The 27543-nt window shown below is 32.7% G+C and overlaps 2 protein-coding genes across 6 annotated transcripts in view; both read left to right on the top strand.

Annotated features, from left to right (window-relative positions):
• Positions 1 to 401: 401 nt before the first annotated feature.
• On the top strand, positions 402 to 10309 carry LOC105318037 (thyroid receptor-interacting protein 6). 3 transcript variants are annotated; one of them, XM_066080151.1, is made up of 12 exons: positions 402 to 552; positions 1409 to 1568; positions 2310 to 2345; positions 2994 to 3258; positions 3690 to 4083; positions 5105 to 5267; positions 5620 to 5721; positions 6059 to 6126; positions 6222 to 6269; positions 7243 to 7373; positions 7734 to 7854; positions 8395 to 10309. In XM_066080151.1, exons 2-12 carry the CDS (start codon positions 1430 to 1432, stop codon positions 8524 to 8526), a joined length of 1599 nt encoding a protein of 532 aa, XP_065936223.1. In that variant the 5' UTR covers positions 402 to 552; positions 1409 to 1429; the 3' UTR covers positions 8527 to 10309. The 3 variants fall into 3 exon arrangements, with proteins under 3 accessions (XP_065936223.1, XP_065936222.1, XP_011413202.3); XM_066080150.1 differs by having other exon boundaries at positions 485 to 665; XM_011414900.4 differs by lacking the exon at positions 2310 to 2345 and having other exon boundaries at positions 486 to 665.
• Positions 10310 to 11708: 1399 nt separating this feature from the next.
• Positions 11709 to 27543, top strand: part of LOC105318036 (polyamine-transporting ATPase 13A3) — a 28821-nt gene continuing 12986 nt past the window's right edge. The window contains exons 1-11 of one of the 3 annotated variants that reach the window (XM_066080148.1): positions 11709 to 11726; positions 12101 to 12218; positions 17776 to 17864; positions 18282 to 18449; positions 21168 to 21235; positions 21471 to 21555; positions 24419 to 24478; positions 26319 to 26404; positions 26544 to 26618; positions 26825 to 26894; positions 27334 to 27468. In XM_066080148.1, coding sequence (XP_065936220.1) covers positions 12212 to 12218; positions 17776 to 17864; positions 18282 to 18449; positions 21168 to 21235; positions 21471 to 21555; positions 24419 to 24478; positions 26319 to 26404; positions 26544 to 26618; positions 26825 to 26894; positions 27334 to 27468 — 843 coding nt within the window. In that variant the 5' untranslated portion in view covers positions 11709 to 11726; positions 12101 to 12211. Of the gene's footprint in view, positions 11727 to 12100; positions 12219 to 14658; positions 14810 to 17775; positions 17865 to 18281; positions 18450 to 21167; positions 21236 to 21470; positions 21556 to 24418; positions 24479 to 26318; positions 26405 to 26543; positions 26619 to 26824; positions 26895 to 27333; positions 27469 to 27543 lie in introns of those variants that run through there. The other 2 variants (XM_066080147.1, XM_066080149.1) reach the window with 2 other exon arrangements.

Genomic DNA, 27543 nt, shown 5'->3' with positions numbered 1-27543 from the left:
CAGCTAGCATGTAGCATGGAAGGGGTTGTTCTTTTTTTCTTGTCACGATTTTGGATAAAATATTACCAGATTACTATAGCCCCTTCTCAGTTCTGTTATAACAAATGGCAAACCTCTCTCTCTCTCTCTCTTTCTCTCTCTCTCTCTCTCTCTCTGCATGAGTCACAGCATTTTTTAAACAAAAAACCAAGCGGTGGTTCGTCGCATTTGCAATGGGGCCAGCCTTACAATCCCAAATGACGCATTCCTAACATTTTTTAGTTATGCGGAAGTTTAATTGGTCAGTTCAGTTACAGCTAAATTCTCTGTCAGCTTTCAGAAGTATTTGAAAATCTTATGATTATATTCTTTAATTTTTTTAATATCATCCTTCAATCGTATTCATCCAAAATATGTGATTCAATAAAAATAATTTCCCTCCCAAACGCTGAATATTTGCGCGAGTTACCTCTCTTTGCGTGACTTCTCAGCGGAAATACGTCACGGAAGCCACTATTCCATTTATGGCTGTACTCGAGTAATGACAGATGAGCTAATACCGTGCTTAAATAGGTAAATATCCTTATTCCTGACAATCGAGAGTTAACAAGTGATAGAAAATTATCAGTTAGAAGAAAACTAAAGGATTTTAAATCCCAGCAACGAAGTTCAAAGGCTAATTCCAGGTAAATTAGCGCGAAACGAAAATAGGGTTGTTGATTTCTATTTCATTTTGTCGGACCCACTCATCTATTTGTGCAATGGTAGATGCGTTTTTAACTTTGTAATGTATATGTTGAATGAAAATGATGTATTAACGTTTGACGTAAGAGTACTGCTGCTGATTAGAATGTGACCTACCTCATTCAAATCATAACGAGTGCATGACAAGTAAATTGTTGAGTTGTTGCAATCAGTTTCTGTACATACATGGTTTCTTATATATTGGGATTTCCTGCTTGTTTCCATTGTAAATAATGGAAAGGTATTGTTCAATTTTCCTTCAGTTAAATTTAGTATAATACTACACATAGATGAATTCATACTTAATCAACACATTAAACATAACAATACTTCACTATTGGTCATAATTGATTTATGATCGCAGTAACATGTGCCTAATTGTGCACATATGGATTATTAATCATAAATGACATGGTATGTGTATTGCATCTGGCTCATTGCAGTTATTTGTCACTAAATGTTGATATATTTTTAATTTCATAATGTTAAATTGACAAGATCTCTTGTAACAATTGGATGATGTGTCCTTAAGTTTTAAGTATGTTTGAAAATGTCAAAAACAAGTTAAAGCTTCATGTTGAAATGTTAATTAATTGAGAATAAGACAAGTTAAAATGAAGACATTTGTGTGGTTGTCACTTGATTTACAACCCACACATTGGTTAAAACTTCTGCTTCATAACAGTTTTCATAGAGTATTCGAAAGATGACACAACACGGCATAGAAAGGAGTTTTCAGGGCCTCAATATGAATGACTCACCAGGAACACAGAAGAAAATTCCTCCCGCTGTGGCCCCCAAACCTTCTAAAGTCCTGAATACATCACCAAAGCCATTCAAAGCAGGTACCTATAGTAGTGAAATAAACTTATAGGTGGATGTCACTTAAACAGTACCAAGCAATTAAGTGTTGTGCCATTAAAAGACATCTATTTCATATAAAAAGGAAAAGGTATTAATTCAATTGTTATTGATATTTTTTTTTTTGGAGGAGTGGGGGGGGGGGGTGGTGTTAATTTTTTTTTATGGTGATGTGGAGATATAAGAGATTAAAGCATAGCTGCATTGTATATGTATCAAATTCTCATATTGACCATGTCAATCTTTCTGAGTAAAAAAGATGACATTATGGTTGACGACAATTTTATTGCTTGTCATTGAGCAATTGACAGGAAGAAAACATGAGACTATAGACTTATAACCTGAGTGCCAGCATAAAAACAAAGCATTTACTAAATCACCTAGTGATTACTCACATGTAACTGTATGAATATGTTAAGATCAATGCAGGATGTCAGAGTACTTGTAATTGATCATCATACTAATGCACAGTTATTTTACTATTTATGGAGAAATCTAGCTGACTAGATCTAGTACATATATTCAAATATAACATGGTCACTACCAAGCTGTTTTCTGTCCAGTATTGCCTCCTTCATGGATAGTTTAGATATCTTTTAAAAAATCAGCAAAATTTTATTTGCAATGCAGTGACCTGGGACTATGACCTTAATTAATTTAGTTTGAAGTTGTACAATGTAACTACCAGGTACTAGGATTTTCTTACATTTTGACTGTATTAACAGTGACCCTGAACTCAATGCCCAAGCCTTGGAAACCAGGTATCTAATATCAATGGTTATAAAGTACATAACCTCAACAGTGTAACAGTATGTACTATGTAATGACTTATATGTATACATGTAGCAGACAATGACATGAAGTTACGAGGTGTCAATCATTACTTTTGGTCTTACCACAAGGAGTGGATATGGATTTTACTTTTACTGCATGCATATTATTCCAGTAAACAACTATGCATACATATACATGTACCTGTATGTATAAATAAGGGAAAAAATATATGGATCACTAAAAGCATGTTGAAATGCTCTGTATTCAGATATAAGTAACAAGAGAATCTTATGAAGGATTCTCTTACATGTATATGAATGTATTTTTAGGTACTGACATTTTCTGAGATTACTTCTACATGTAGCTCAAGACAAAATCAGTTTTAATTCATTTACTCCATGAGTATATCAATCTTCATTCATTATCTCTATAACTCATTTTCACTTTCCTTGTGAATCAGCTATATGAAAGTTTGAAAGATTGAAATGCGTAACAATTAGAGAAAAATAAATAATGAATAACAAGAAAGTCGATGCCATGCAGACTGAAATAAATGTAGTACAATGTACTTATATCTATACTGAGTCATTTCAGTTATTTAGTATTACTGTACGTAGAGAACACTTTTATTTCAGGAGGTGGAACATATCGACAGTTCCGAGCTGAACAAGGGGATGAAGATTTCCCACCCCCTCCCCCTCAGAGTTCTTACATTGAGGAAGTAGCATACCCTATACCACAACTAGAGCAGTCCAGGGCCTATGGCTATAATGATCCTCAAGAGGATTTCCCTCCCCCTCCTTCTCCAACTTCCAACTACAACACACACTCCCCTGAAAATGTTCAATATGGAGTGCACAACCAGATGTACTCATCTTATGGCGATTCACCTCACAACAGGTATTTCATTGTAATGGTGTTAGATTTTATATTGCTAGCTTTAAGACAAGTTGGGTTGGAGGAGCATTATTAATGGCCTAAAGTCTTTTCTGGAGCAAAAGACTTATGCAAGCCATTCAAAGAAGATTTGAATGTTGTAGGATTTGTTTATAATTTTTTTATTATTATCAAAGCATCAACTTACGAAATTGTTTTCTTTTTTCGATGTACTCTTCACATTTAAAAATTTTCCTTATTAAAAATGCTGGTGGATGAATTTCCAATCTGCATTTAAAGAAACTCTTTTTTTCAGTCTTACCTTATTGCAGAAATTGCATGATCAGACATTAAGGTCATTTATCAAAGGTTTATGTATATAAAGATTGTAAGCAATTGACATATACCACAGGTTTAGCTTAGCAGGGTATCACATTTGGACTTCCATGTTACAGATCCTTTGAGCAGTACCACACAAGCTCCACCCACTACCAAGTGGACAACCACCAGCCAACCTACAAAGGGGGTCGCTCCATGTCCCCCACTGGGCCCCCCACAACATCCTACCAGAGCCCCAGTAACTACGCCAACCTACAGTCCCTCCAGTCCGCGTACTCCTCATCAGGCCCCTCCCCCCAGACGGACAACACCATCTACGCCCGCCCGGTGAAGGTAGTGAGGGAGCCACCGGACAATTACAATTCCCCCAGAGACACGGTGACATCACCGGTGGGGTATGTCCGACAGAACATCCCGGACCATCGCCAGTATAACAACCAAGAGAACCTGGACTTTGACTACAGCAGGTCGCCCAGCTCTGGCTCGGGGGGCTTTGTTCCCAGATACGAGGTAGGTTTTCTGTCAGTAGGGATGTAATTGGCTGAATTTGTGTTTTTGTTTGAAAATGTTTATGCATAACCATAGTAAATTTTACTACATACTTTAAAGAATCTCCTTCTATACAATATTATTTAATCTTATGATAGTTTATATGAAAAAATGTACGTTTGAAATAATTAATTACAGATTATAAGTAAATCAACTCATCTTTAGGTTTGAGTTAGCATTCATTTTGCATGAGAAATGGCATCTTTGTGGAATGTTGTTAATCATTATATAACAAAAAACAATGATTTATACACTCTTTATTGTAAAGTATGCTTTATAAAAAAATAATATGACATAAGTCTCTTGAAATGTTTAAAACACATTAACATTTAGACAACAAGTGTAAGGAGGCTTGGTGGTCAACAAATTTGAAACAGATTTAATTGTCTTAAAAATTTGAATGATATTTTTGACCATAAATTTTCATTTAGTAAAGTTTTTCAGCTTTAAAAATTCAATATTTACTTATGTCTTCATACATAGCTCTTTATCTAAAGGAGATTTATAAAGTCTAAAAATGTCAACTACCATCCATTCCTCTTAGCTTTTTTTGCCAATCGTGCATTAACTTTTGCATTCATTTGAATTTATTAACAATTTGACAGACTTAAGGGACATGTGAAGGTCTGTAATGCTTGAAAAATCAAATTTGCTGTCATGTCTACTTTTAACTCCCTCAGATTTGATTGGATGACACCAGGAACTGGCATATTCGATGCTACTTACATTATTTTATGCTGAAATGTGCAACAATTTCTTGTTTAATGAAATATTAACTGAACTTTAATATAATTTTCAACTCATGTACCGGTATATGTAGTTGAAATTCCTTTTTCAAGCTAATTTTTTTCAATCTGTTTCTTATATAGTATGAATATATAATGGATTTTTTTTCTAGAAGTATTTCTAATCTTATTCACTGATTTTATTCCTTCGTCAATGGGACAATCATTTAGTGTTACCTTTGACCCTGTGTTTGTAGGATGAATACAGAGGAGAGCGCCCTATGCCGGGACCACAGGTGCCCTCTGTGGGTCCAGAATCTCCCCGTGGGGGTGACAAAGCTAACAAGGAGGCAGAGGTGGATGCCTTGACCAGTCTCCTGATACAGAACATGGAGTCCTCCAGTGAAACGGACTTCTTTGGTATGATGCTCTAGAGTTCGCAATGTTTTGAGTGAATCTAAAACATTTTTAGACGTTTATTTACACCTCTTTGAAATTTTCTTTGCAGGTCAAAATTAATACAAATACATGTATTCATAAACTGTCATTGATTTTAAATCTTAATTAAGATCAATTGTTTAAGACTGCATAAATTCTCTGTTGATATACATAAGATAAATTAAAGGATGCAAGATTTGCAATACAATCAGTAACTATCATATCATAATTTAAAGACCATTGTGATTAAGATAAAAAAAATATTAAATCTTGAAGACTTAACAGAAGGACATGTAATGATAGGTTGTAATTTTCTGTTTGATTGTGATTGTAGGTATCTGTGTGAAGTGTCAGAAGAAGGTGGTGGGGGAGAACAATGGATGTACGGCCAATGACCAGGTCTACCACATCTCCTGCTTCATCTGTGTCAACTGTGGTCTGTATATCTACACTACTGTAAATTCCGCAATATATTACGCAAGTACTTCATTCTGCAATCCTGCTGTTTTGTATCAAATCGCGAGAATATAAAATCGCGAATGCGTAACTCTTTCCCTTATTTCTTATTGTTCTAAACTCTGAAAAAATAATGGTGAGCTTTTAAATTCCGTGAAGGGTGCTCATGATTTTACGTGGATATTAATTCCATGCGCTTAATTAGGAATCTACAGTATTGCTATCTGTAAAAAAAGATTCTGAATTTGTGTTGTTGTTTTACTCACAAATAGAAATCTCATAGCTGGTTTAATTTGGTTTGCAACTGTTTTCTGCAGGCACTCTGTTACGAGGAAAATCCTTTTATTCCATGGACAATAAGCCATATTGTGAACAGTGTTATGTTGTAAGTATCTATTTTAATAGAATTTTCAATGATTAATCTCTATTTTATGAATGAGAAAAGTTCTTTAATTTGACACCCATTTCTTCATGTTTCAGAGCACCTTGGAGAAATGTTCAGTTTGTTCAAAGGCAATCACAGACAGGGTGAGTTCATTTTGAATAAATTTGAGCACCAATGAATATTTCATCTATAAAGTAGTACGTGGTTATGTTTTGGCAAAAGACCTGAAAATATTTCCTGCCTCTGAGATCAATAAGGACATACTAAGTGATAAGTACAAGCACTTAGGCTAAGTGTTGACGGAAAGAGATATTTGTGGTGAGATAACAGGAGGAAGCTGTCTCAGTGATCACTCTCTCTACTCAGGAGTAACATTACAGGAGACTTCAATACACTTAACCTTAATCCATTGACATAATTCATGATAATTATTGGCCCTTAATTGTTTTAATTTGCTTGTGGTTACCAGTATAATGACCTTTCATTTGTGTAGATACAGATGACTCAGTTTCCTAGGACATGTTCTTTTTGCTACCGCTCCATTTGTTGTTTCCTTAACAAGAACAATAAAGACCCATGACTGATTGTTTTTTACGATCATCAGAAAACATTATGATATACAACAATCATTAAAGAAACAAGCATTAGCTGTGGGTGTCTAGGGATGGTTCATGTACATTCACTCATACGTCAAAACCTCAGGTTGCCCACTGCTATTAAAGCAGTTATATAATAATGTCGATGTGCATGGCCAAATGTTTGATTGGTGTATAACTTTCAGGATTCATTCACTGTTCCATTTTAATTTTGCTTTGATTCTTGGTTTGAAAGAAAAAAGAAATAATACACAAGGTACTCATCACCACTATCACAAAATCCAGGACTGTCACATTTGCCAAAAATTTAATAAATTATTTATTTTGCAATTCTGTCCATCTTGTGTTCAGTCCTTCAAAATCTCAGTTTACTTTTCAATCAACTAAAACAGCAAATCATTGAATACCTTAAATAAATAACGTGGAATCAAAGGGCAAAGCTTATTTTATGTACAGGACCCATTAAGTCACTGGTTAGATATTTTCTATTGGTGTTCAGGTGTTTGGTTTGTTGTTATAGCTTCTAAGAGCCACTGGGAAGCCATACCACCCTGCCTGTTTTACCTGTGTGGTGTGTGGGAAGAGCTTGGATGGAATCCCGTTCACAGTGGACGCCACCAACCAGATTCACTGCATTGAAGATTTTCACAAGTAAGAGGGCACCTGATAGGCACAATTAATAACTTGGAGATAGATATACACATATAAGGAGAAAAACTATTTACATAAACTAAATACACTGAAAAGAGCGAAAATAAAATGGGGGGTATACTATATAGGGAAATATTTGTGACAACATATATATTCGCTCAGTCTTTTTTCTATTTGAGTTAATTAATGTGCAGCCATTTGAAAATTTTATAAAATCTGATTTAAGAGTCGCGTATATCGTTACCTGTGATTGTATTTTATAAAAGGGGTAAAATAATTATGCAGTATATTTTATGTTACTTTAGCAAAGTTATATTAACAATAAAGATTGTATTAATTTCCCATGTTTTGATCTTGTAGAAAATTTGCCCCTCGTTGCTGCGTCTGTCAACATCCCATCATGCCAGAGACAGGGCAGGAAGAGACTGTCAGGGTGGTTGCCATGGATAAAAGTTTTCATGTTCAGTGCTATAGATGTGAAGTGAGTCTATGCATATTTATATAAACATGGAGAGGAAGCAGACGATTATGTACATGTATTTGCAATGCAAATATTAGCACTTCCCATACAAAGTAAATGATAATGAAATAATGTTTTTTAATTTTCGTGGGGGATGAAGAGGGGGGATGTTAATCAGATAGGATTGGACTACAGTCAAACTTCGTTATCTTGAACTAGATGGGACTGTTTAAAAACTTTGTTTAAAAAGTGGTTGGGAGACTTATTAATCACTTCAACATATCCATTGTATTCGAGATATCAGTGTTTGACATATCGTAGTTCAACGGTGCATGTATATACATTTATTAATATGTGGTAGGAATTTTGAGCTAAGATTTTCTTTTGCTTAAGATTTTATCTGTTGGTTAGTACACCTCTTGTAAAATCCACTGTACAGTTACTACAGTTGTATGTATTTACAGAGGTATACATGTATACGTGACATGCAGACATTTATTGGAAACTCTTGAGTGTCTTTCCTCTGTTGTTGTCATTGTTTATTCTGTTCTTTTTAAACAGGATTGTGGACTGTTGCTGTCATCTGAGGCTGAAGGACGAGGATGTTACCCTCTGGACGAGCATATCTTATGTAAAAACTGCAATGCCAAGAGAATCCAGGCCATGTCTTCTAAAATGGCCACAGAGTTATGAACTGCAATACTTTATTATGCCAGAGGCGTTTCATGGTGATAGTTATTTGTGGATTCCCCACTAAAGGGAGAAATTTCTCATTTTACAAATAGATCTGTTCAATCTATGCAATCAGTTGCTTGGGGAAAGACTATTTTTACATTTGGATGTACATGTATTCATTAAATAATTGTATAATATTGCTTGATTGTGTCATAAGTAATGGAACATAGTCCTACAGCAATTGATATCAATGTTTGTCACGAATCATATCCTATTTTGTTCATCCTCTCGCAAAGTGAAATGGTATTATAAATTATTAGCGATGATGTATGCTCTTGTTGAAAGGCTGAGCATGTGATGCGATTGAATTACTGATGTACTGGTGCCCTAGGATTAGATTGTCCAAAAATTGCCATATAAAATGCTGCTATTTTGATATTTTATACAAGTGTAGATTTAAACAGTTATGTAAATTATGAATATTACTATATATTTTATCAGATTTCGGTACTCGGTTTTTAAACTTAATTGTATTACTTTTTCCAGCAAATTTTATTCAGAAAGTGAAGACAAGAACTTATTTCCCTGTTTTTCACTCTACCACTTGAAAATACACAGTAAAACCTATTGTTCAACATTTTCCTTTGAAGTGTTTATTGTAAATCAGCATTGATAGAAAGTGAATTTATGATCTAGTCCTTTAAATATTACATTATTTCATGTTATAGGTTAAGACTTTGTTGTAAATCTTAGCAGCAATGGATTTTCTATTATTCTTGTATGATCATTTTTAAACTCTTGAGAATTAATGATTGATATTTACAGCTTCAGATGTGATATTTGTGAACGATTGATATAGTTTGTAGTCCTTTATACTTTTATTTTATACTTTAATACACAGTGCTTACTGTTATTGTTTATATAGATTCATTTAATTTATTTGCCTTTGTCATTAATATAAAAAACATTTTTTTTTTTATTGTTTATGCATTTTTTTTTGGTCATTATTTAGTTGCTATAGTGTAGTATATTCAGTGATATTTTTTGTATTATTGTTAATTGGGAATATTTTTTCATACTTTTAGGCTTAATATATTGTGTATGTTCTTACTTAGCATATGTAAGGAATATGCATTAAGGATTGTAATATAAATTCCATTTATATATGTATTTACCTCATGTGGAAAAAGTTGAAACTTGTGTCAGAGTTATTCCTCTTGTTGAATTGTTATTATTTGCCAGGGATCTATTTAGGACGAAATGGTTGGGAGGGCAGTTTAAGTGAATTTTGTTTGCTGTTCAATTCTTTGAAAGACTCCACTGTTGGAAGCCTAAAAAATAACAGTGTCGAAATGTAAACAAAATATATTATTATTTATTTTGAGAAAAGGTATTGCTCTTTAATAAAAAAAATCATATTTTCGAACTTTGCTTATTGTCAGAATTTTTTAATGAATAATTATATAAAAATCATTCCTATTTCTATAATTACAATTTTACAAGTAGGTGAAAAAAAAAGCATAGTGCTTATACAAAGTGTTGATGATAAATGTTTTCAAACTTGCATGAAATAATGAATTTCAAATATGAAAAATTAAGAATATTACATCTATTGGATTTACAATACATGCAAAAGACACGATGTTTCAATGATGTTCAGTGATAAAAAATTGAATCGCTATGTCGTCAAGTTTAATCTTTGTAAAATGTATGCATACTTTATCTATGTATTTGAAATAATCATAATCGATTGTTAATGTATTTTTTATTATATGAAATACACAGAAAATGTTGCTATTAATCTCTTGTTCAAAAATGTAGACCTAAAAACTTATATTCATTTTTACATACCTAAATGTAGTTTTGTTATGTAATTTGCTTTGAAATACTGAATACAATGCTTGCTAAAAGAGTTTTATTGTAGTACAAAATATGTTGAATATGTTACAGCATAAAGGGAAAAAAAAAATTCTTATGTGTTTGAAGTTTATTTTATTTTTCTCAATTCCTTACTTTTGAATGTAGCTTAGTTTCTTAGATTTTTTTTAAACTTTAAACAAATATACATATGGGTGGAATAGTTCCACTGTCCATAACACAGTATTCCTATCATATAACATAGTATTCTGATCTTGGCGTTCCCTAAAACAAAAATTTTTGCATTTATGTGAAATCAATCGATTCAAGTTACATATATTTTTATGAAACTTCAATTTATCCATAAGATAGGTATTTTTGAGAGCTGTTTGTCATCATTTTCTGACCTTGGTGATATTGACTTCATTCATCATTTATTTTTTCTTTTATGTCATTCTTAGAAAAAAAGATTTGTTCAAGATATTTTCACCTAACTCCATTCAATGATACAACATATAAAGAAAAATTCTCTTGTCATCCTGTTTCACTGTCAACTTTCACCTGTGCAGAGGTATATTTTCATGCTGCAATACAAGCGTGCCATTAGGTGAAGCATTTAAATCCTTAATGGACATATTTATAGTTCTTCGTACACCCTATTATATAATGTATGTGAATTATATTAACTACAGAAAACTTACAGAATTTTAAGAAATTTATAAGCCCTGAGTGCTTGGTTTATTGTCTTCATGAGAATTGGATAATTGTCCTTATTTATTGTGTTTACCATGGTCTATTCCTTGACTAGCAAATAGTCAGGGTAAACTTGATGGTTTCAAAAGGAGGGATTTTTTAAATTTTCTGAAGGCCCAGATACACAGCCTGTATATACAGTGTGGTTATTAAATTACATGTAATCTATACTCTGGATAACTTCTACAAAAGGTCAGGGTCAATATTTAGGGATTCCTACATGTATGTACCTGTATATACATTTTTTAAATCAGGTTACATTTACTGTTGGTAAATTAAATATATAAGATAAGAAAAACATTGTGATTTTAACAACATTGAGGCTTGCTTTTAGTTTGTTAATCAGACTTGTCCCTCAGTTATTTGACAAAGAAGTTGTTGTTAAATTGGCTGAAGATAATTTTTCATAGTGTTCTTAGAAATTTGATATAGATGATGTAATTTTAAGTTGTGAAAATATGAGATAACTGAGGCTGTTTTATGTCAGAGAGTTTGTGTATAAACCTCCATTATTTATTGAAGAATTTGGATATTTCTTTCTCTCTCATGCCTAGAATTTGGTCAGATGGAATAAGAGAAAATATGCTGGGTCTTTGAAAACTTTCAGGAACCGATAATCATCTCAAATTATTGAATAGGTAAAAATATGTCCTAAGGTGTTTTACTAATTATGTATAAATTCCATCTGAAATCTGCAGTCCTTGAAATATTTACTGTTTGTATGTTAATTGTGTTGTCCTATTCTCAAATGATGAATTGTACAGGTAGTTGCTGTGTAGATGTAGACGGGGGAGAAATGATAGATTTATCTACAATTTGGGTTGACCATACAGAGTTATTCACTGGGACAGATAAAGATAACCTGTTATCAGGTGAAGTGGAATTCTATGGATAGATCTACCTACCTGGCCCAGAGTATAGTCAATACACCCTTTTTGCCCTCGACAATTTAACATCTACTGATTGCCCCTTGTCTTCTAGGTATTCGAGAAATTTATGGTGGTTGGATAGAAATTTGTCCTACCACCCCGATTCATGGATGTTTCAGACAAGGAGAGGTGACAGTGGGTAGAGTTATACAGAGCTAAACATTATGACAGGTAATATCTGTTGATGTCTTATTTAAAGTTATTATATTAACAATTTTTTACTTATATATTTAATAATATTATTTTACTAATTTGACTTCTATTGACAAAAATTTAACATTAATACACTAACACAGTATTACCCTTTCTACTTGGTACCTATGTATATGGCCTAAATCATATTGAATAGATATTGACTCTTCATCCAGGGAAGAGAAAGCATTCTTTGATAAGAAATTAAATATTTCAACTAAATTTGACAGTTGTAAAACATTGTTAAGACTCGTATCCCTCTGGAAGATTTGGTGTTCTAATTCCCTCTAGTGAATGAGTATTTATATAGGCAATATGAGCTGCTATTTCTTACTCTAAAAAGAATTTTTGTTGATAATAGCTGAAGGTCTGTAGCTCCTGGTTTGAAAAAAATTGATGTACTCCTTGGGAGCTCAGGTCATCCATTAAATTTTTTTCAGGAGCTACAGAATGGCAGCTAGATTGATAAATTTCTATCTGTCAAATTTAAATAAAACCTATCAATTAAGTAAGATGCTAAAATTAAAACAAAAGTACATTTTATTTATAAAATAAAGTTGTTATTATTTCATAATGCAGATTTTTTTCATCTGAGAAAATTAACAATTTTGTTCATAATAATAAGTCTTTAGATGCCTAAACACCCAGTGGTTAGGTGGTCAAACTGTCTGAAATTCAAGACAAAATCTTTTGAAATGACATTGAACTGTGAAGTTCACTTAATTCAAAGTTTTCAAAAAGGAATACAAGCTGTTGTCGATAAAGTTAGATCATCGTCACTGTCTGTTTATCCTGCATTGTTTCTGAATTCGATGTAAACAGACTACTGGTGTGTGTATATTAAATCAGTACATGTGTATCAAAACTTGAAACATATTCTTTATCTAATTCGGTTAAAAGTCTAACCTGTGATAGGAAAAAAGGGCAATGTTATTCAAATAAATGAAAAGTTGAAATATATACTTAGTCTAGTCTACCTGGTACATGTATTTGATATAAGTTACCGTAATATGATTATAGAAAGAGTGTATCAGGCACATAGCACTATAAAGGGAGGGCAGCTAGACATCTGAAATCTTGACAAGCAAAAAAAAAGAAGATACAATTAGCCAATCTTCAGGGGTGAAGTACCCATAGAACTTCTATTTTAAGGTTTATTTCCCTTTAATTTTTTACATGCCACCAAAAAGGTTGGTGGCGGAGGGGGGGGGGTGTTCAATATTTTATTTACTAAATTAGGTATATAGATTAAGAAAATTTTTCATTGCAAGAAAAGGGGGAGGGGAGGGGGGCCTTGTTTTGTTTACAGACTTAAATTAATTTACACAGCTCTATAAGTAATGAATTTAGCCAAATTTGGTATTGAAGCTATTATGTAAAGCTGTCTATATTTTGCATCTCTGTACATTTTCTCAATGAGAATTTTTTTTTAAATTGTTTTCTTTATGTAATGTTAGTAAGTAAATCATTTTAGCACGTGATACAACTTACAAAGTTTAATCTTACTGAGGTGATCATTAAGACCCATGGACCCCTTGATTTAAATGGGCCATGCTTTATGGTACAGTGTGACTTTGTCTAACGTCGTTGGCCTTTGGTCATCGAATCCATTAGACCTCCTAGTCTGTGTACACAGACAGATCATTACTAAGTGAAGAAATGTGTCACACACGGTCACACTATAAAAGGTATACGAGGAACTTTACCGAGATAAATTTCATCGTGTTTTCTATCCTTTCTTCAGGTTAGACCTTGTTTAGGTTATACCTGTATGCCCTGTCCTAATTAAGTCACCTGTACAGGTAGTTTTGGTGCAGTTTAAATACAGCTGATTGAAGACTTCCGTGTGTGTGAATATATGTTGAAATTGATCATTAAATTCATCATATACAGTTTAACATGTGTGCATTGTTTCAAATGAGAGATGTAAATTTAGTATTTAAAGTTAAACAAACTCATCAAATTCATCAGAAGTGGAAAATAATATAAGCACTATGACAATACTTTTACAAAATTCTTTTTGAAATATATGCATGGTGATCAAGTTCAGCGGCAAAAGGAAAATAATATAAGCACTATGACAGTACTTTTACAAAATTCTTTTTGAAATATATGCATGGTGATCAAGTTCAGCGGCAAAAAATTAAATTAAGCTTAGTCTAAATGATTGTGACATTTGGCGACATAAATCACTGAAACTAGTATAGAAAGTCCTTTACTGTTGGCCAGTGTTCACGATTTTAAAAATTATAGGTAAAAGCTGTATAAATGGAGAGATATGCATTAATGGCATTCCATCTACAGATATATCTTAAAATGTTTTTTGAATGTTTGTTTCCTCAACTTTTTGAAATCAAATTACCTGAGGGCAATATCCGTTTGAAGGTTCATGGTATCACACCTCTTAGATTTACATGGGATCACTCTAGCAGAACAGGTTGTATGTGAATTTAGTATATTTTGTTGAATGTGTCCATTGAAGCAGCTACATTTTATGGAAGAGAAAAGTTGGATATGCATGATTGAAATACATGTGTGCAATTGCTTGTGAGGAGATATGAATAAGAAAAGTAAGTCTTTGAATACCTGACAGCAGAAATTCTGTTAATTTGAAACATATTTACCTTGCAGTGATTTATTAGAAGAGTTTTATGAATGGCACTAGTGGACTGAAGTGAACACTGACAGCTAGCTTGATAACTATTTACCGCATTAACCATTAGAAGAATTTCATTTCAAAAGCCAAGTCTTTAAATTTGTATGAAGATCTTGTTTTTAATAGAAATATGCATATATTTTCTTTGGCGATAGTTAAAATCAAAGTCTCTACATTGTATAAAGAAGTTTTTTTTTATAGGCCGGGACACATCTGTATATTCTCCTTGCCGTGGTTGTTTAAGGTACTGGTGTAAACTGGAACATATCAGAGAAAAAATTACCAGTTTATATCCATGCTGAATAGACCTTGCAAATCCCTTAATTTTATTTGAATTTCATTCAAAATTTTGTTCATTTGGATTAAAATGTTAATTAAGTCAGAAATTTATTGAGACATCTGACTTAGCTAATAATGTTTCAGTTCTCAGAGTATTAAAGTACAAACATGACATACATTGAGTAAACCATCTTTTCAAGGCTGTATGTAAACAGATACCAAAATCTGATCTTGAGACTTCACCAAAAGAGTCTAGCTTCTATCCTTTTCTATAGTCTGTCCCAAGATATTTATGCAGCGCATTTGGACGATTTTTAAAAAAAAATACACATACCTGTGAAAGAAGTGCAATTGTAAAAGTTGAAAGGGATAATTTCCAAGATAATTTCATTGACACATTTTCAACTGTCACTCAGAAAAATTCACAGGAACGAAAACAGATTCCTTACGGAGATTTATAATGGGCAATGTTTACATATTTTCTCCATTCGGAATACACTCGGAATACATCGCGCAATTTTTCAACGTTATCATCCGGGCTTGCTGCAATACAAAATCCCGTAACAGGGACGTTTCGATCTTGAGACTTCACCAAAAGAGTCTAGCTTCTATCCTTTTCTAGAGTCATTTGTAAGCGATAGCTCTGAGACTGCATGCATTTTTTTATTTTTTGTATCTTTTTATGTACTTGTATTATTAGTGTAATAATTACACCTTGGGCACAATTTAAAACATTTTTTAAAAAAGGAAAGGACTGTCACATTGTGCGGTATGCTTTTTTCGCCCCCAAAATTAAAGTTTTTAAAAGAGATTTAAAAACAAGGTGGAAGATTGTTGAAATCATATTGAAAAAAAGTGTGTAAAAGGTTAACGTTATCACCACAGTGACGTCATAATATAGAAATGACGTCATAAAGATTGCCTTATTTTGATAAATTGATGTTTTGTAGTAGCAAAATATGGGTGTTTTCCGATGGTTTTTTGACTGCGAAATAAAATATCGAGTGCAGGTTTGTACAAGTACCAATTGTGTATTCTCATATGAACAAAAACATATATTAAAATCGCAGACCTGCACTCTATTCTTTTGAATGCAAAATATTATGAAAGAAACACATTCCTTAATTGCTTCACTGCAGACATCAAAGCTCCAGGCAAACTGGTGAATATATGCTTTGAATATACTGTGGTTTCATCAATATTCGTTGAATACCAATTTTCGTGGATTTCGTTGTTTAGTTGATCCACGAAATAAAATGTTCATTGAAGTGCAATTTTTATTAACCGGGTTTTCCAACGGAAAAATCCGGTTATTAAAATGGTGAAAATGGCGGGCGGGCGGGCGGGTGGGCGGATGGCGGGCAGGCGGGCGGCTGCCAAAAGGGTACCCTCATTGTACGGATAACTCCTCCTACAGTTTTCAAGATAGGAAGTTGTTCTTTTACAGATCAATTGTACATATATCAGAGGTGTGCATATTGCTAGGATTTTGATTTCTGATAATTAATCGAAAAAATACCAGCTTTTGAACTTAGTCATTTTTTGGCAAAATGTTGCATATAGGGTACCCTCATTGTACGGATAACTCCTCCTACAGTTTTCAAGATAGGAAGTTGTTCTTTTACAGATCAATTGTACATATATCAGAGGTGTGCATATTGCTAGGATTTTGATTTCTGATAATTAATCGAAAAAATACCAGCTTTTGAACTTAGTCATTTTTTGGCAAAATGTTGCATATAGGGTACCCTCATTGTACGGATAACTCCTCCTACAGTTTTCAAGATAGGAAGTTGTTCTTTTGCAGATCAATTGTACATATATCAGAGGTGTGCATATTGCTAGGATTTTGATTTCCGATAATTTATAAAAAAAAATACTAGCTTTTGAACTTAGTCATTTTTTGGCAAAATGTTGCATATACATGTAGGGTACTCCATTTCACTGGATAAGGGTTGACATGGATTATGGATACAGTTTACATAAAAGAAAACCCGGTTTGCTGTCACATTGACAGCTTTTCACTTGTTAACATTCTGTATTGATATGGCCATTGGCCACAAATTTACGTATCCTTGAAACTGTGATTTTCACTTTATCCACGAAAATTGATACCCTTGAATATTAATGAAACCACAGTACTGTAGAAGACATTTATTGATTTTGAGGTATAGAGACATGGCAAGGGGCAAGGGGCAAAATACTTTGGACAAAGGAAAAAATAGCCTGCATGTAGAGTACTGCGTATCAGACTTAGTACACATGTTCCCTTTTCAACAGCTAGTAGATGATTCCTATATTGATTCAGTAGATGATTCCTATATTGATTCAATCTCAATGTCAAGAGCAAAGGATCAAACCAGGCTAATCTCCACTTGATGTTATTGGGACATTTTACCTAACATACATGTATATCATACCCACAATATCAAAGGTCAAGGTCAAATCAATATGGCCATAACAACTACATGTATTTTGTTTTCTCTAAAAAAAGTAGGGGTTAAGTTGGTTACAACAAAATTTTATTGTGTACAAACATGTAACTATGTACTTAACAATAAAGTTAATGATGGTACATATTAAATGTGGTTTCTTTTACAGAGGAAGTGAAGGTGAAGGTCGGGTTGTCGGGCCCTCCCCCGATGAAGAGTGGCTTCCAGTATGTCAACCCTGGGCAGGAAGACCAAATGGTAATTCAGATCATCTTTGGAACAATCACAATTGATCACTATTGAATCGATCACGATTCAACCAAACAAAAGACTAAAAAGACATAATCAGAACAACTAAAAAACAGAAGAAAGTCACAGATCACAGCTGTGTATTGAATGATATTGGATCATATTTTACAAATATTGACAGGGGTTGAGGGCAACAGTAACAACAGTAAATATTGCCTCAGAGAGGATAATGAACTTCATCATAATTAATAAAACAAATGGAATACCCACACTGTCCCACAGCTCTTTCAGATCACCGATCAAAATAAATTTTATCCCTTGATTATATCTGATTCTATTGTGTGTTGTCTCTGTTTGCATTAAAATTAATTTTTCTTCATGTATGTCAAAATAAATTAAATTTAATAGATTTAATTTATAAAACAGGAAATCTCTGGATATCGGCCCAGTTTGATCAGAAAAGTCATTGTGTGGTTCTTCATCATCATCACTGCGGGTCTTCTTCGCCTCTTCTTTTATTGGTTACCTCATCTCTTCATCAAGTTTACACACACTGAATGCTCACTGTCAGAAGCCAAAGTTGTCATACTCAAGGTAAGAAACTGGTTTTAGTTAATTATATTAATTTTTTAACAAGAAAGGTTAATTGGTTCACCTCATTATATTATGAATAAATTTCATCACAAAGAACTTTATATGATGAGAGTTATTGTAAATTAAGCCCCCATGATTCACTATTTTTAAAGTACGTGTGTCAGGTACCAGGTACATATAAGATTGCTCTGATATTTCATTGAAGAGTTTGCACATGTATAAGATATGTTTTCATCTCCATAATTTGAACTCGCAGGCACTATATGATATCAGAAGTTAAAGGTTATTTTTAAAATTTGATTAAATTTGGCCAAAAAATGTTCATTTTTTTTTTTTTTATCATCTTTTGAATGTACAAATTTAGAGTGCTGTTTTGAACAACCGAAATCTTTCTGTCAGTTACTAGTTCTGGCATGGATAAATCTTCAATGATTATATTTGTTTGTTCAAGCTTGCGCTTTATAGTTAAGGTTTCCTGAAGAAAAAGATCTGATTGACATAAAAATAAGCCATTATTACAGTTATACAAAATTTGCAAAAATACAGAAAAGATTAACTTTATGATGTCAAATTTTGAAGTTTATGGCATTAATGGCTCAAATGAAAATTACCAGTATGTAAAAACTTTACATGTACATATGTACATGCAAAGAAAACATGAGTACAACAAAATCTGATGTTCAATTTAATTAGGTTGCCATTATTGCCCTTATCTTATTCAATATTGTTCATGGTAAATGATATCTGTTTTAGCAATCTCTGCAATAATATGACAGTTAACTTCAATGCTTTTTGAACCACTGTTAATCTTTTGATTTACTCAATAAAATTGATGTGTAAAAGTTTGTTTATTTTCATGTATGAAGATAAAAATTCAAGGTATTTTTGATATCAGCCAATATATGTTTATAGAATCGATAATAATAAATCAACGTCCTTTGTTAACATACTGCAAACACATATTACATATATATTACCAGTTGGGTCTTAGGCCTGTTCAAAGGATATAATGGTATGCATAATTGAATAAAATCTCCATAATGCTTAATCTATAGAGCTTTTTTCTCGTTCAATCAAAATTTCAGCTTGATTAAAAACAATTAAGAGTTCATATCAGGCTAATGTTTTTGTTTTATCTCAAAATAGTTGTATGTGGTGAATTCTTTGCTTAAACAGAAACATTGACTTTTCATTCTGTGAAGCATAATTATTAAATGACAATAAAGATAATCTAAGCATCTTCATTTGCCTGATGTATGAATAATTTCAAAAGTCTGTAAGTCAAATTCAACCAATAAAATGCTATTTTTGATGTTCGATTCAGATGGCTGACATTGCTACAAATATATTGCGTTTAAACACTCTAAAATTACTGCCCTTATCGATAAATGCAGTAAATATTGTGTTTAAAGCCTTAACTACAAGGGTTGATCCAAAAGTAATGTCACACAATGCACTGGGCTTCTCATAGGAGCGGTATTAATATAGAACCATTTTAACAAGAGCTTGTACTTTGGATAGTTGTGTCAAAAAGCAATGTGACGTAGGCCCCTCTATTTCATTGCTGGCCACTCAGCCATGGCTCTTTGAAATCAACAAGATTTGTCTGGCTTTTGAGCTAAGACTACGCAATTGGTGCATATTTTGCTTGAAACCGCGTCATTTTTAACTTGTTTTGACGCAAGAAATAGATACCGGTACCTACCTCCAACCGAAAGTCCAAGGTTCTATTTAAACAATAAACTGCTTTCTTTGGTGATTCATGAAGGTCATGGAGACATGATTGCCTCCTTCATAACCCGCACTGGAATCATCAAAAAAAGCATTTTATTGTTTATACTGTAAACCAATTTTATTCGCTGCGACTATATTTTGCGATTAACTGCCAATAAACTGGTTCACGACAACTAATGTTTGCGACCAAGCCTTATCCATACCTGTATTGTTATAAAAATTATAGACAAAGGATTGGTTCGCGGCGAGAAATATTCGCGACGACGAGGCTCACGCTAACCTCACGAAAATTTCTCGCACGCCAATAAAAGTTGGTTTACAGTATTTAAATCTTTCTTTTAACAAATCAATAATTTAATTGGAAAAATTAAGTAAAATTCTCTAATTGCGGTTAATGTAAATCAGTACGTTTGCAAAAAGAAACGACCAAATTTGCCCTATCTTCGTGCAGTCCGTGATTTTTCTGAGGTGGCTGTAGGTTTCAACCAATCGATAAATGCGGCATGTAGATTTCAGTCTGGCTGTTTCTACAGAACTATGATTTAACTAAAAGTTTCTGTAAGAAATAGAGGGAGTCATACTTGGTAGATGTAAATATAAAATGATTTATCAAAATTTGCCAAATCCAAATGTTAAATTGAATTTAAAATTGGATTAAATTTGAAATAATTTATATAGTTAGAAGACATATCTTTAAAAGAATTTTTTTTTTTACATTTTTTACTTGCTTTATCTCTGATAACACTATGAATCAATTTTGTTTTTAACGATCGACTACGTCCAATAAATTTAAATGATGTATTGTTGGGGCGCAAGCTGGGTTTGCATACCGGTAATTAAAAGAAATGAAAATCACATAAATATGTCAATATTCTAATATTTAATCGTACAATCGCTAATTATAAAAATTCTATAAATATAAGTTATAAGGAATCGTTTCTTTGAGTTAATTATATATATCTATTTTGTGCTTTTTTGTAACAGGACCAGTATAAGCAGTGGTTTGTGTCAAAAGTGAAAGTCCACAGTAAAAATGGACAGCCAGCGGGAGGGTAGGTACTTTGTTTTCAGTGTTTGTTTCTATTTATACCTTTACCTACCCATACTTTATTCTAAGCAATCCTGCAAACTAAAATTGCTCCATATTGATGTATTCATTGTTTTAGTGCTTTTGAATTGTAGCCAATTATTGTTTGATTTTGAGATATGTTTCCATTTTTGCATATACCATCTTTATGTTTGCGGACAGCATGCTTTATTATATTTGACCTTGAACTTTTGCTGCAGCGTTAAAAAGGATGAAGTGATGGGCATAGCTTTTAGTAAGAATCCATACGACAGTAACACACCTTTGAAGATGGGAGACACAAAGGTACAAAGTAACTCCATGTTCCCTCCAATAAAATCCCTCCCTCTCGATCTTTCTGACACCACTGCTTGATCACTTTGACACTGCAGTAATTACATCCTTTGATTATTAAATAAACTGACAACAGAATTTTGAACTGTTATCAAATTCTCTTTACTTTTGTTGGGTTGTAAAACAATATACCAGGTATATGCATGCATTGTTGCACTTAATTTGCAAGTTGCATAAATCATTTTAAACAATTTTGTTATATATCATGCTTATTTAGATATTTATACATAAACCCAGTGAAGATGAATTCCTTTAAGCTGGGATAAACAGTGTTTTCTGTTAAATTATGAGTGGTACTTGTACAAATTTTTTTATCATATACCAGTAGATGTTTGCTCTCTTAGAGAAGAAACTATGCCGACCCACTTACCTATATTTTAAGGTCAAAATTTAGTCATAAATATTCTCGTCAGTGGTTTCTTGGGTGGCCTTTGATTGTCTCGTGTCTTAAAATTTTATCTGAATGTGAACTTAATCAATTTTATCAATATCCGAAAAAAGTTGAGTTTTGTGTTTTACATTTACAATTTGTACATATAAGAAACATTCAGGTTTCTTTAAAAGGGGGGCTTTTGGTCCCATTGTTGTTAAGTGCTTGGTGAGATTTTAATCATGAACAATTTTGCAGTCACACATCTAGAGTACACAGAAATCAAAAATCATAAAATAAAAAGTATGTATTTTTTGTACTGAAACAATTTTTAGGTCACCTGAGTCACTCAGGTGACCTATTGCAATTGGTCTTCGTCCGTCGTCGTGCGTCGTGCGTTAACAATTTTACATTTTTAACTTCTTCTTAAAAACTACAAGGCCAATTGTTACCATTTTTGGTGTGAAGCATCTCTATGGTAAGGAGAATCTAAATTGTGAAATTTATGGCTCTACCACCCCTGGGGTGCCACAGGCGGGGCCAAATATGCAAAAAAAAGCCAAATTTTCAAAAATCTTCTTCTCTACTTCCACACATGTGAGGAAAAAACTGAATGCATGGTTATGATGTCCATGAGGCCCTCTACCAAAATTGTGAAATTTATGGCCCCTGGGTCAGGGGTTCTGGCTCCTGGGTGGGGCCAATATGGCCATATAGTAAAAATGTATTAAATCTTAGAAAATCTTCTTCTCTACTCCCATATATATTTGTTAAAAACTAAATGCATGATTATGATGTCCATGAAGCCCTCTTCCTAAATTGTGAAATTTATGGCCCCTGGGTCAGGGGTTCTGGCTCTAGGGTGGGGCCAATATGGCCAAATAGTAAAAATGTATTAAATCGTAGAAAATCTTTTTCTCTACTATCATATATATTTGTTAAAACCTAAATGCATGATAATGATGTCCATGAGGCTCTCTACTAAAATTGTGAAATTCATGACCCCTTTGTTAGGTGTTCATGCTCTAGGGTGGGGCCAATATGGCCATATAGTAAAAATGATTTAAATCTTAAAAAAATCTTCTTCTCTACTCCCACACATGTGGGCAAAAAACTGAATACATGGTTATGATATCCACAATCTCCTTTACCTAAATTGTGAAATTCATGGCCCCTGGGTCAGGGGTTCAGGACATGAAGGGGGGGGGGGGGGCAATATGGCATTAAAGTGTTAATGCATATAATGTTTAAAAATCTTCTTCTCTATTCTCACATATCTGTATAAAAAAAAACGACTAATAATTATGTTTACCAGGAAGTCCTCTACTGAAATTTTAATTTTCATGTCCCCTGGGGTATGGGTTTTGACTCTGGGGCAGGGCCAAAATGGATGTATAGATGTTAATGCATATAACGTTAAAAATTATCTTCTTTACTCCCACACACCTGAAAGGAAAACTGAATTCATTATTTTGTAGACCAGATCTTTTAGTTTTTCACCAAAATTATAGGTTTCACAGTTCTTTTTTAATTAAATGTGGTTGTCATTACAAATATATAATTTTTCTACTCCAGTATGAAACCTAATTAATTAGATGCATATATGAGACTCCATGACAAGTTTGTGTATTGGATATATGCTACTCAGGTGACCGTTAAGGCCAATTGGCCTCTTGTTATAAATCCAGAGTGAAGAGAGGGGGGTCATTAAGGTTAAACAGGGGCGAGTTATGTATGTGAATCAAGTGTTTGAAAAGGTCTACAATTCAATTGGTAAGAGTAAATATTTGATGCAGTAAAACTTGTTTATTACAGACATGGATATAGCGAAATCTCCAATACAGTGAAGTGTTTTGCAGTGCTATGCTAAATTCTGTACAAAGCCTTCCAAACTTTTACAATTAAAACAAACTTGGTTATAACGAATTTACAGATATATCAAATTGATTTTGAATACTGCAGAGGTGAAAAATAACAATCTCTAACATCAAATTGTTTCATTATAGTTTTAAAACTTTAATAGCAATACCAATTGACATACTGTAATTGTTTAAAAAAAATTTTAAAAATCACTATATTTATCATCAAAGTTTGTTTAGGTTTCAAGAGAAGGTATTTTATCAAATGCCTCAATGAGCATAAAAGCTAGAGTACATCTTGAAGAAAACATGTATATAGAGAATTTTGCTATACCTATACATGTAATTACAAATTCATTATACAGAATATGGTTATGGCAAATTGAATCCACTTATCCCTAGGACTTTGCTATAATCAAGTTTTATTTTATTATAGTCATTGAAAGGGTGGGGTATATGCTACTTTCTGCGAAATCCATCTTCAAAAATGATGCCCAGTATTGGGAGGGGTCTCAGTTAGGTTTGGTTGACTTTAAAGCTATAGCATGATATTTTACTCTCTCTTCTTGTTTTGCTTATTCCATAGACTCCAACAGATGACCATGTTTCAAGTGGACTTGTTTCAGAAGTAGACCGAATTCTAGAAGTAATTTAAATACCTTCAATATTATGTTTAATTTGAGGCTTCTGCTGCTTTCAGCTTTTTCTTGGCTGTGTGTAGATAGATAGTTTAGTGATTTACATAGTTTCAGTAAATTGCCAACTATTAATGGATCAAAACTATCAACAAGACCCATCCATCTCAATGCATGCACATGTGCTAGTTCATTAATAAAACTCACATATATTCATGAAAAACATATTGTTAATGTTTCCATCTTGGAGCATTGCAATCTAGTAATGACTAGATTAGACTGTGTTAATTGCTCTGCATGCTTGCATCGTAAACTTAGAACTACTTGATTTTTTTGGCATTAAATGGACACTGGTAGCAAATGCTTGGTTGATGGAATATGGAGCTTCTTAGAGCATAGCTATGTATATTCTGTGAACATTTATATTTTTCTACATTTCTAAAGGTCAATTGTTTTAGTGTAATCTGAATTGTTTTTCATGATTTTACCTAATATAACTGTATAAATAGAATCATAGATATTTTTTTTTTGGTTGGGGTGGGGGGGGGGGGGTGTTTGATTTTTATACATAAAACTAAAATTCGATCATGCTGTAGATTTCTGCATGAAGGTTTCCATTTTATATTTTGCAAAACTTAATTAAGTCATCATAGAAAGCAATGATTCTCCCACACAATCATATCTCTGTTTACATATTGGGATCTCACAGATTTTTGAAGTAGATTTTTACAATGGTGCAGATAAGTTGCATGCATGCTTAGTAATATTTCAGTGCTTATATATTACTTCTCCACAATTAAGTAATAATTGTAAAACCATCAGTACTTGGTGTTTTTAGAATTTTCAACTACTGATAGTTAAATAAAAGGTTCATATGTTACAAATGTAGATTGAACTAAAAATATCAAAACTTGTAAATCTAACCTATACTATTGCATGCCATTATTCCTCGGTGGCAAGTTTATAACATACTTTATGCAGGGGTATATTTGCACCCGTTTTATTTTCGCTTCTTTTGCCCTCATTGTCAGCAGGCAAGACTGGCCAAATTCCAATGTCTCAAATTAATCTTTCTTTAATTACAACTGTTTTTGGGTGAATTCAAGTAATGGGCAAAAGTGTTTGCAAGAGCGAAAAACGGAAGGGCAAAAATAGCCCTGTGACATTTTAATCTATGAGATATATATGTACCGGTAACTAATATTTTCATTAATTAACTATCAAGATTAAATTATTCTTGTGAATTGATATTTAAAGATTAATAATAAACTTCTCACAAAACTATTTTCTTTCTAATGTAAGATAGAAAATCTTTTTGGTGTAGTGTAGTTTGATTAATGGTTAATTATTAAGAATTAAAAACACATTGTTTACATTGTTTGTCATAAACTAAGAGTGCTATTAACCTTACCTGTGATTATTCATTGCAAATAACTGACACTACTACATGGGAAATAAATCTCATACACATTGCCTTTACCAGCCACCAACATAATATTCCCTCTTATACTGTATATCTATAACTTTTCTCTCACATGATGCAAAAATTGAGAAAATATGTCATATTGTCATTTTGAGTTTTTTTTTCTTTTGAATATAAACAACATTTTTGAAATAAAGCTATTTATGTTATAATCATATATTTAAAGAATAAATTCAAGTAAGAGTAACTTTAATATTTACCTCACTGTGAGAATACGGATATAAATAGTTTGAGTTTTATTTGCATGGTTTTGTATTTTTGAATTATGCTAGTATTTTATAATAATTGTCATGCATTATAGTACATTTGTATGTGTCAGTACACTAGCTGTCTGTGGTTGAGACTTTACTGTTGAGTGGTCGTTTTAGCTGAATAGAAAATTTGTGCGCTACTTCATAACCAAAAAGATCAAGTACATCTGGAGCAATGAGTCTCAAACATTTAAAAAGCTAGAGTAAGTCCATATAAAGAACTCTTTTTTCATAAAATATAAACATAACATTAACAGCTTCTTTTTTTGACATTTTGAAATTTTGACATCTTTCTTATTTTTTTTATAACCGTCAGGAATTTGAATTTAATTTTTTTTTCAGAGGTCTAGATAAAAACACCAAGTGTTCCTATTTCCATGCATGCAAGGGACTGACATACCCACAACAACAGGAGAGGTATAATTAAACATTAAAGCTTCCTCCTCAGTCTGTCAATGCTACAAAGCTATAAAAGCTTATGAGGGAAAACAATAAAAAAAAAAGTACACTACATGTATATGTCATATTATATCTTGTCTTATCCAAATATTCCATGCATCGCTTTTATACTGTAATTCAGAATTTGAGGACTTTGTTATTCATAAAAAGTAATTAAATTTTAGAGTGACCATGTTTGGTTCCAATTCTATCCAGATCCATGTCACCCCTATCATCCGAATTCTCTTTAAGGAGGTAAGACTACAAGACTTGATCATACGGAAAATAATGGAACACATAAATAATCAATGGCATTTATGCATAAATGCATTATCTTCACCAACAGTCAAGTCTTAATATGCATATGCTGTACATGTCAAATTATGATTGTATGATGAACTGAAAAATTTAGAATTGCTTAATAAATTAATCAGCATCATAACACTGTTTTGCTCCCTAAATAATTTTTTTTTTGTGTATTGATAGCTATATTTTCCCAATAATTTTAGACAAAGTAACAAAATAAGATAAAATGAATTAAATTGTTGTGCTTAGTTTTAACTTAAAAATTTGGTCATTTATTTAAATACATATTTCTTAAGCAGCTATTGGGTAGATGAGTGACTGTTCAACTGTGGGCAGAAAACACAGGCAAATATATCATTGGTACACCTTCCTTTCTTGTCTCTGGCAGGTGCTGTCCCCTTTCTACATTTTCCAGATGTTCAGCTGTGGTATCTGGTTTGCAGATGAGTACTACTACTACGCTAGCTGTATTGTTGTCATATCTGTTGTCTCTATATCTGCCACCATCTACCAAACCAGAAAGGTACGCCGATGATGGACATTCTTCTGATACCAGATTGTAATTTTGAGTCTGCCATATACTCTACAAGCTATTTTG

This window comes from Magallana gigas, chromosome 3, assembly GCF_963853765.1.
Source record: "Magallana gigas chromosome 3, xbMagGiga1.1, whole genome shotgun sequence".
NCBI lineage: Eukaryota > Metazoa > Mollusca > Bivalvia > Ostreida > Ostreidae > Magallana > Magallana gigas.
Note: the sequence above shows the minus strand (reverse complement) of the source record. Positions and strands in the feature narration are given on the sequence as shown.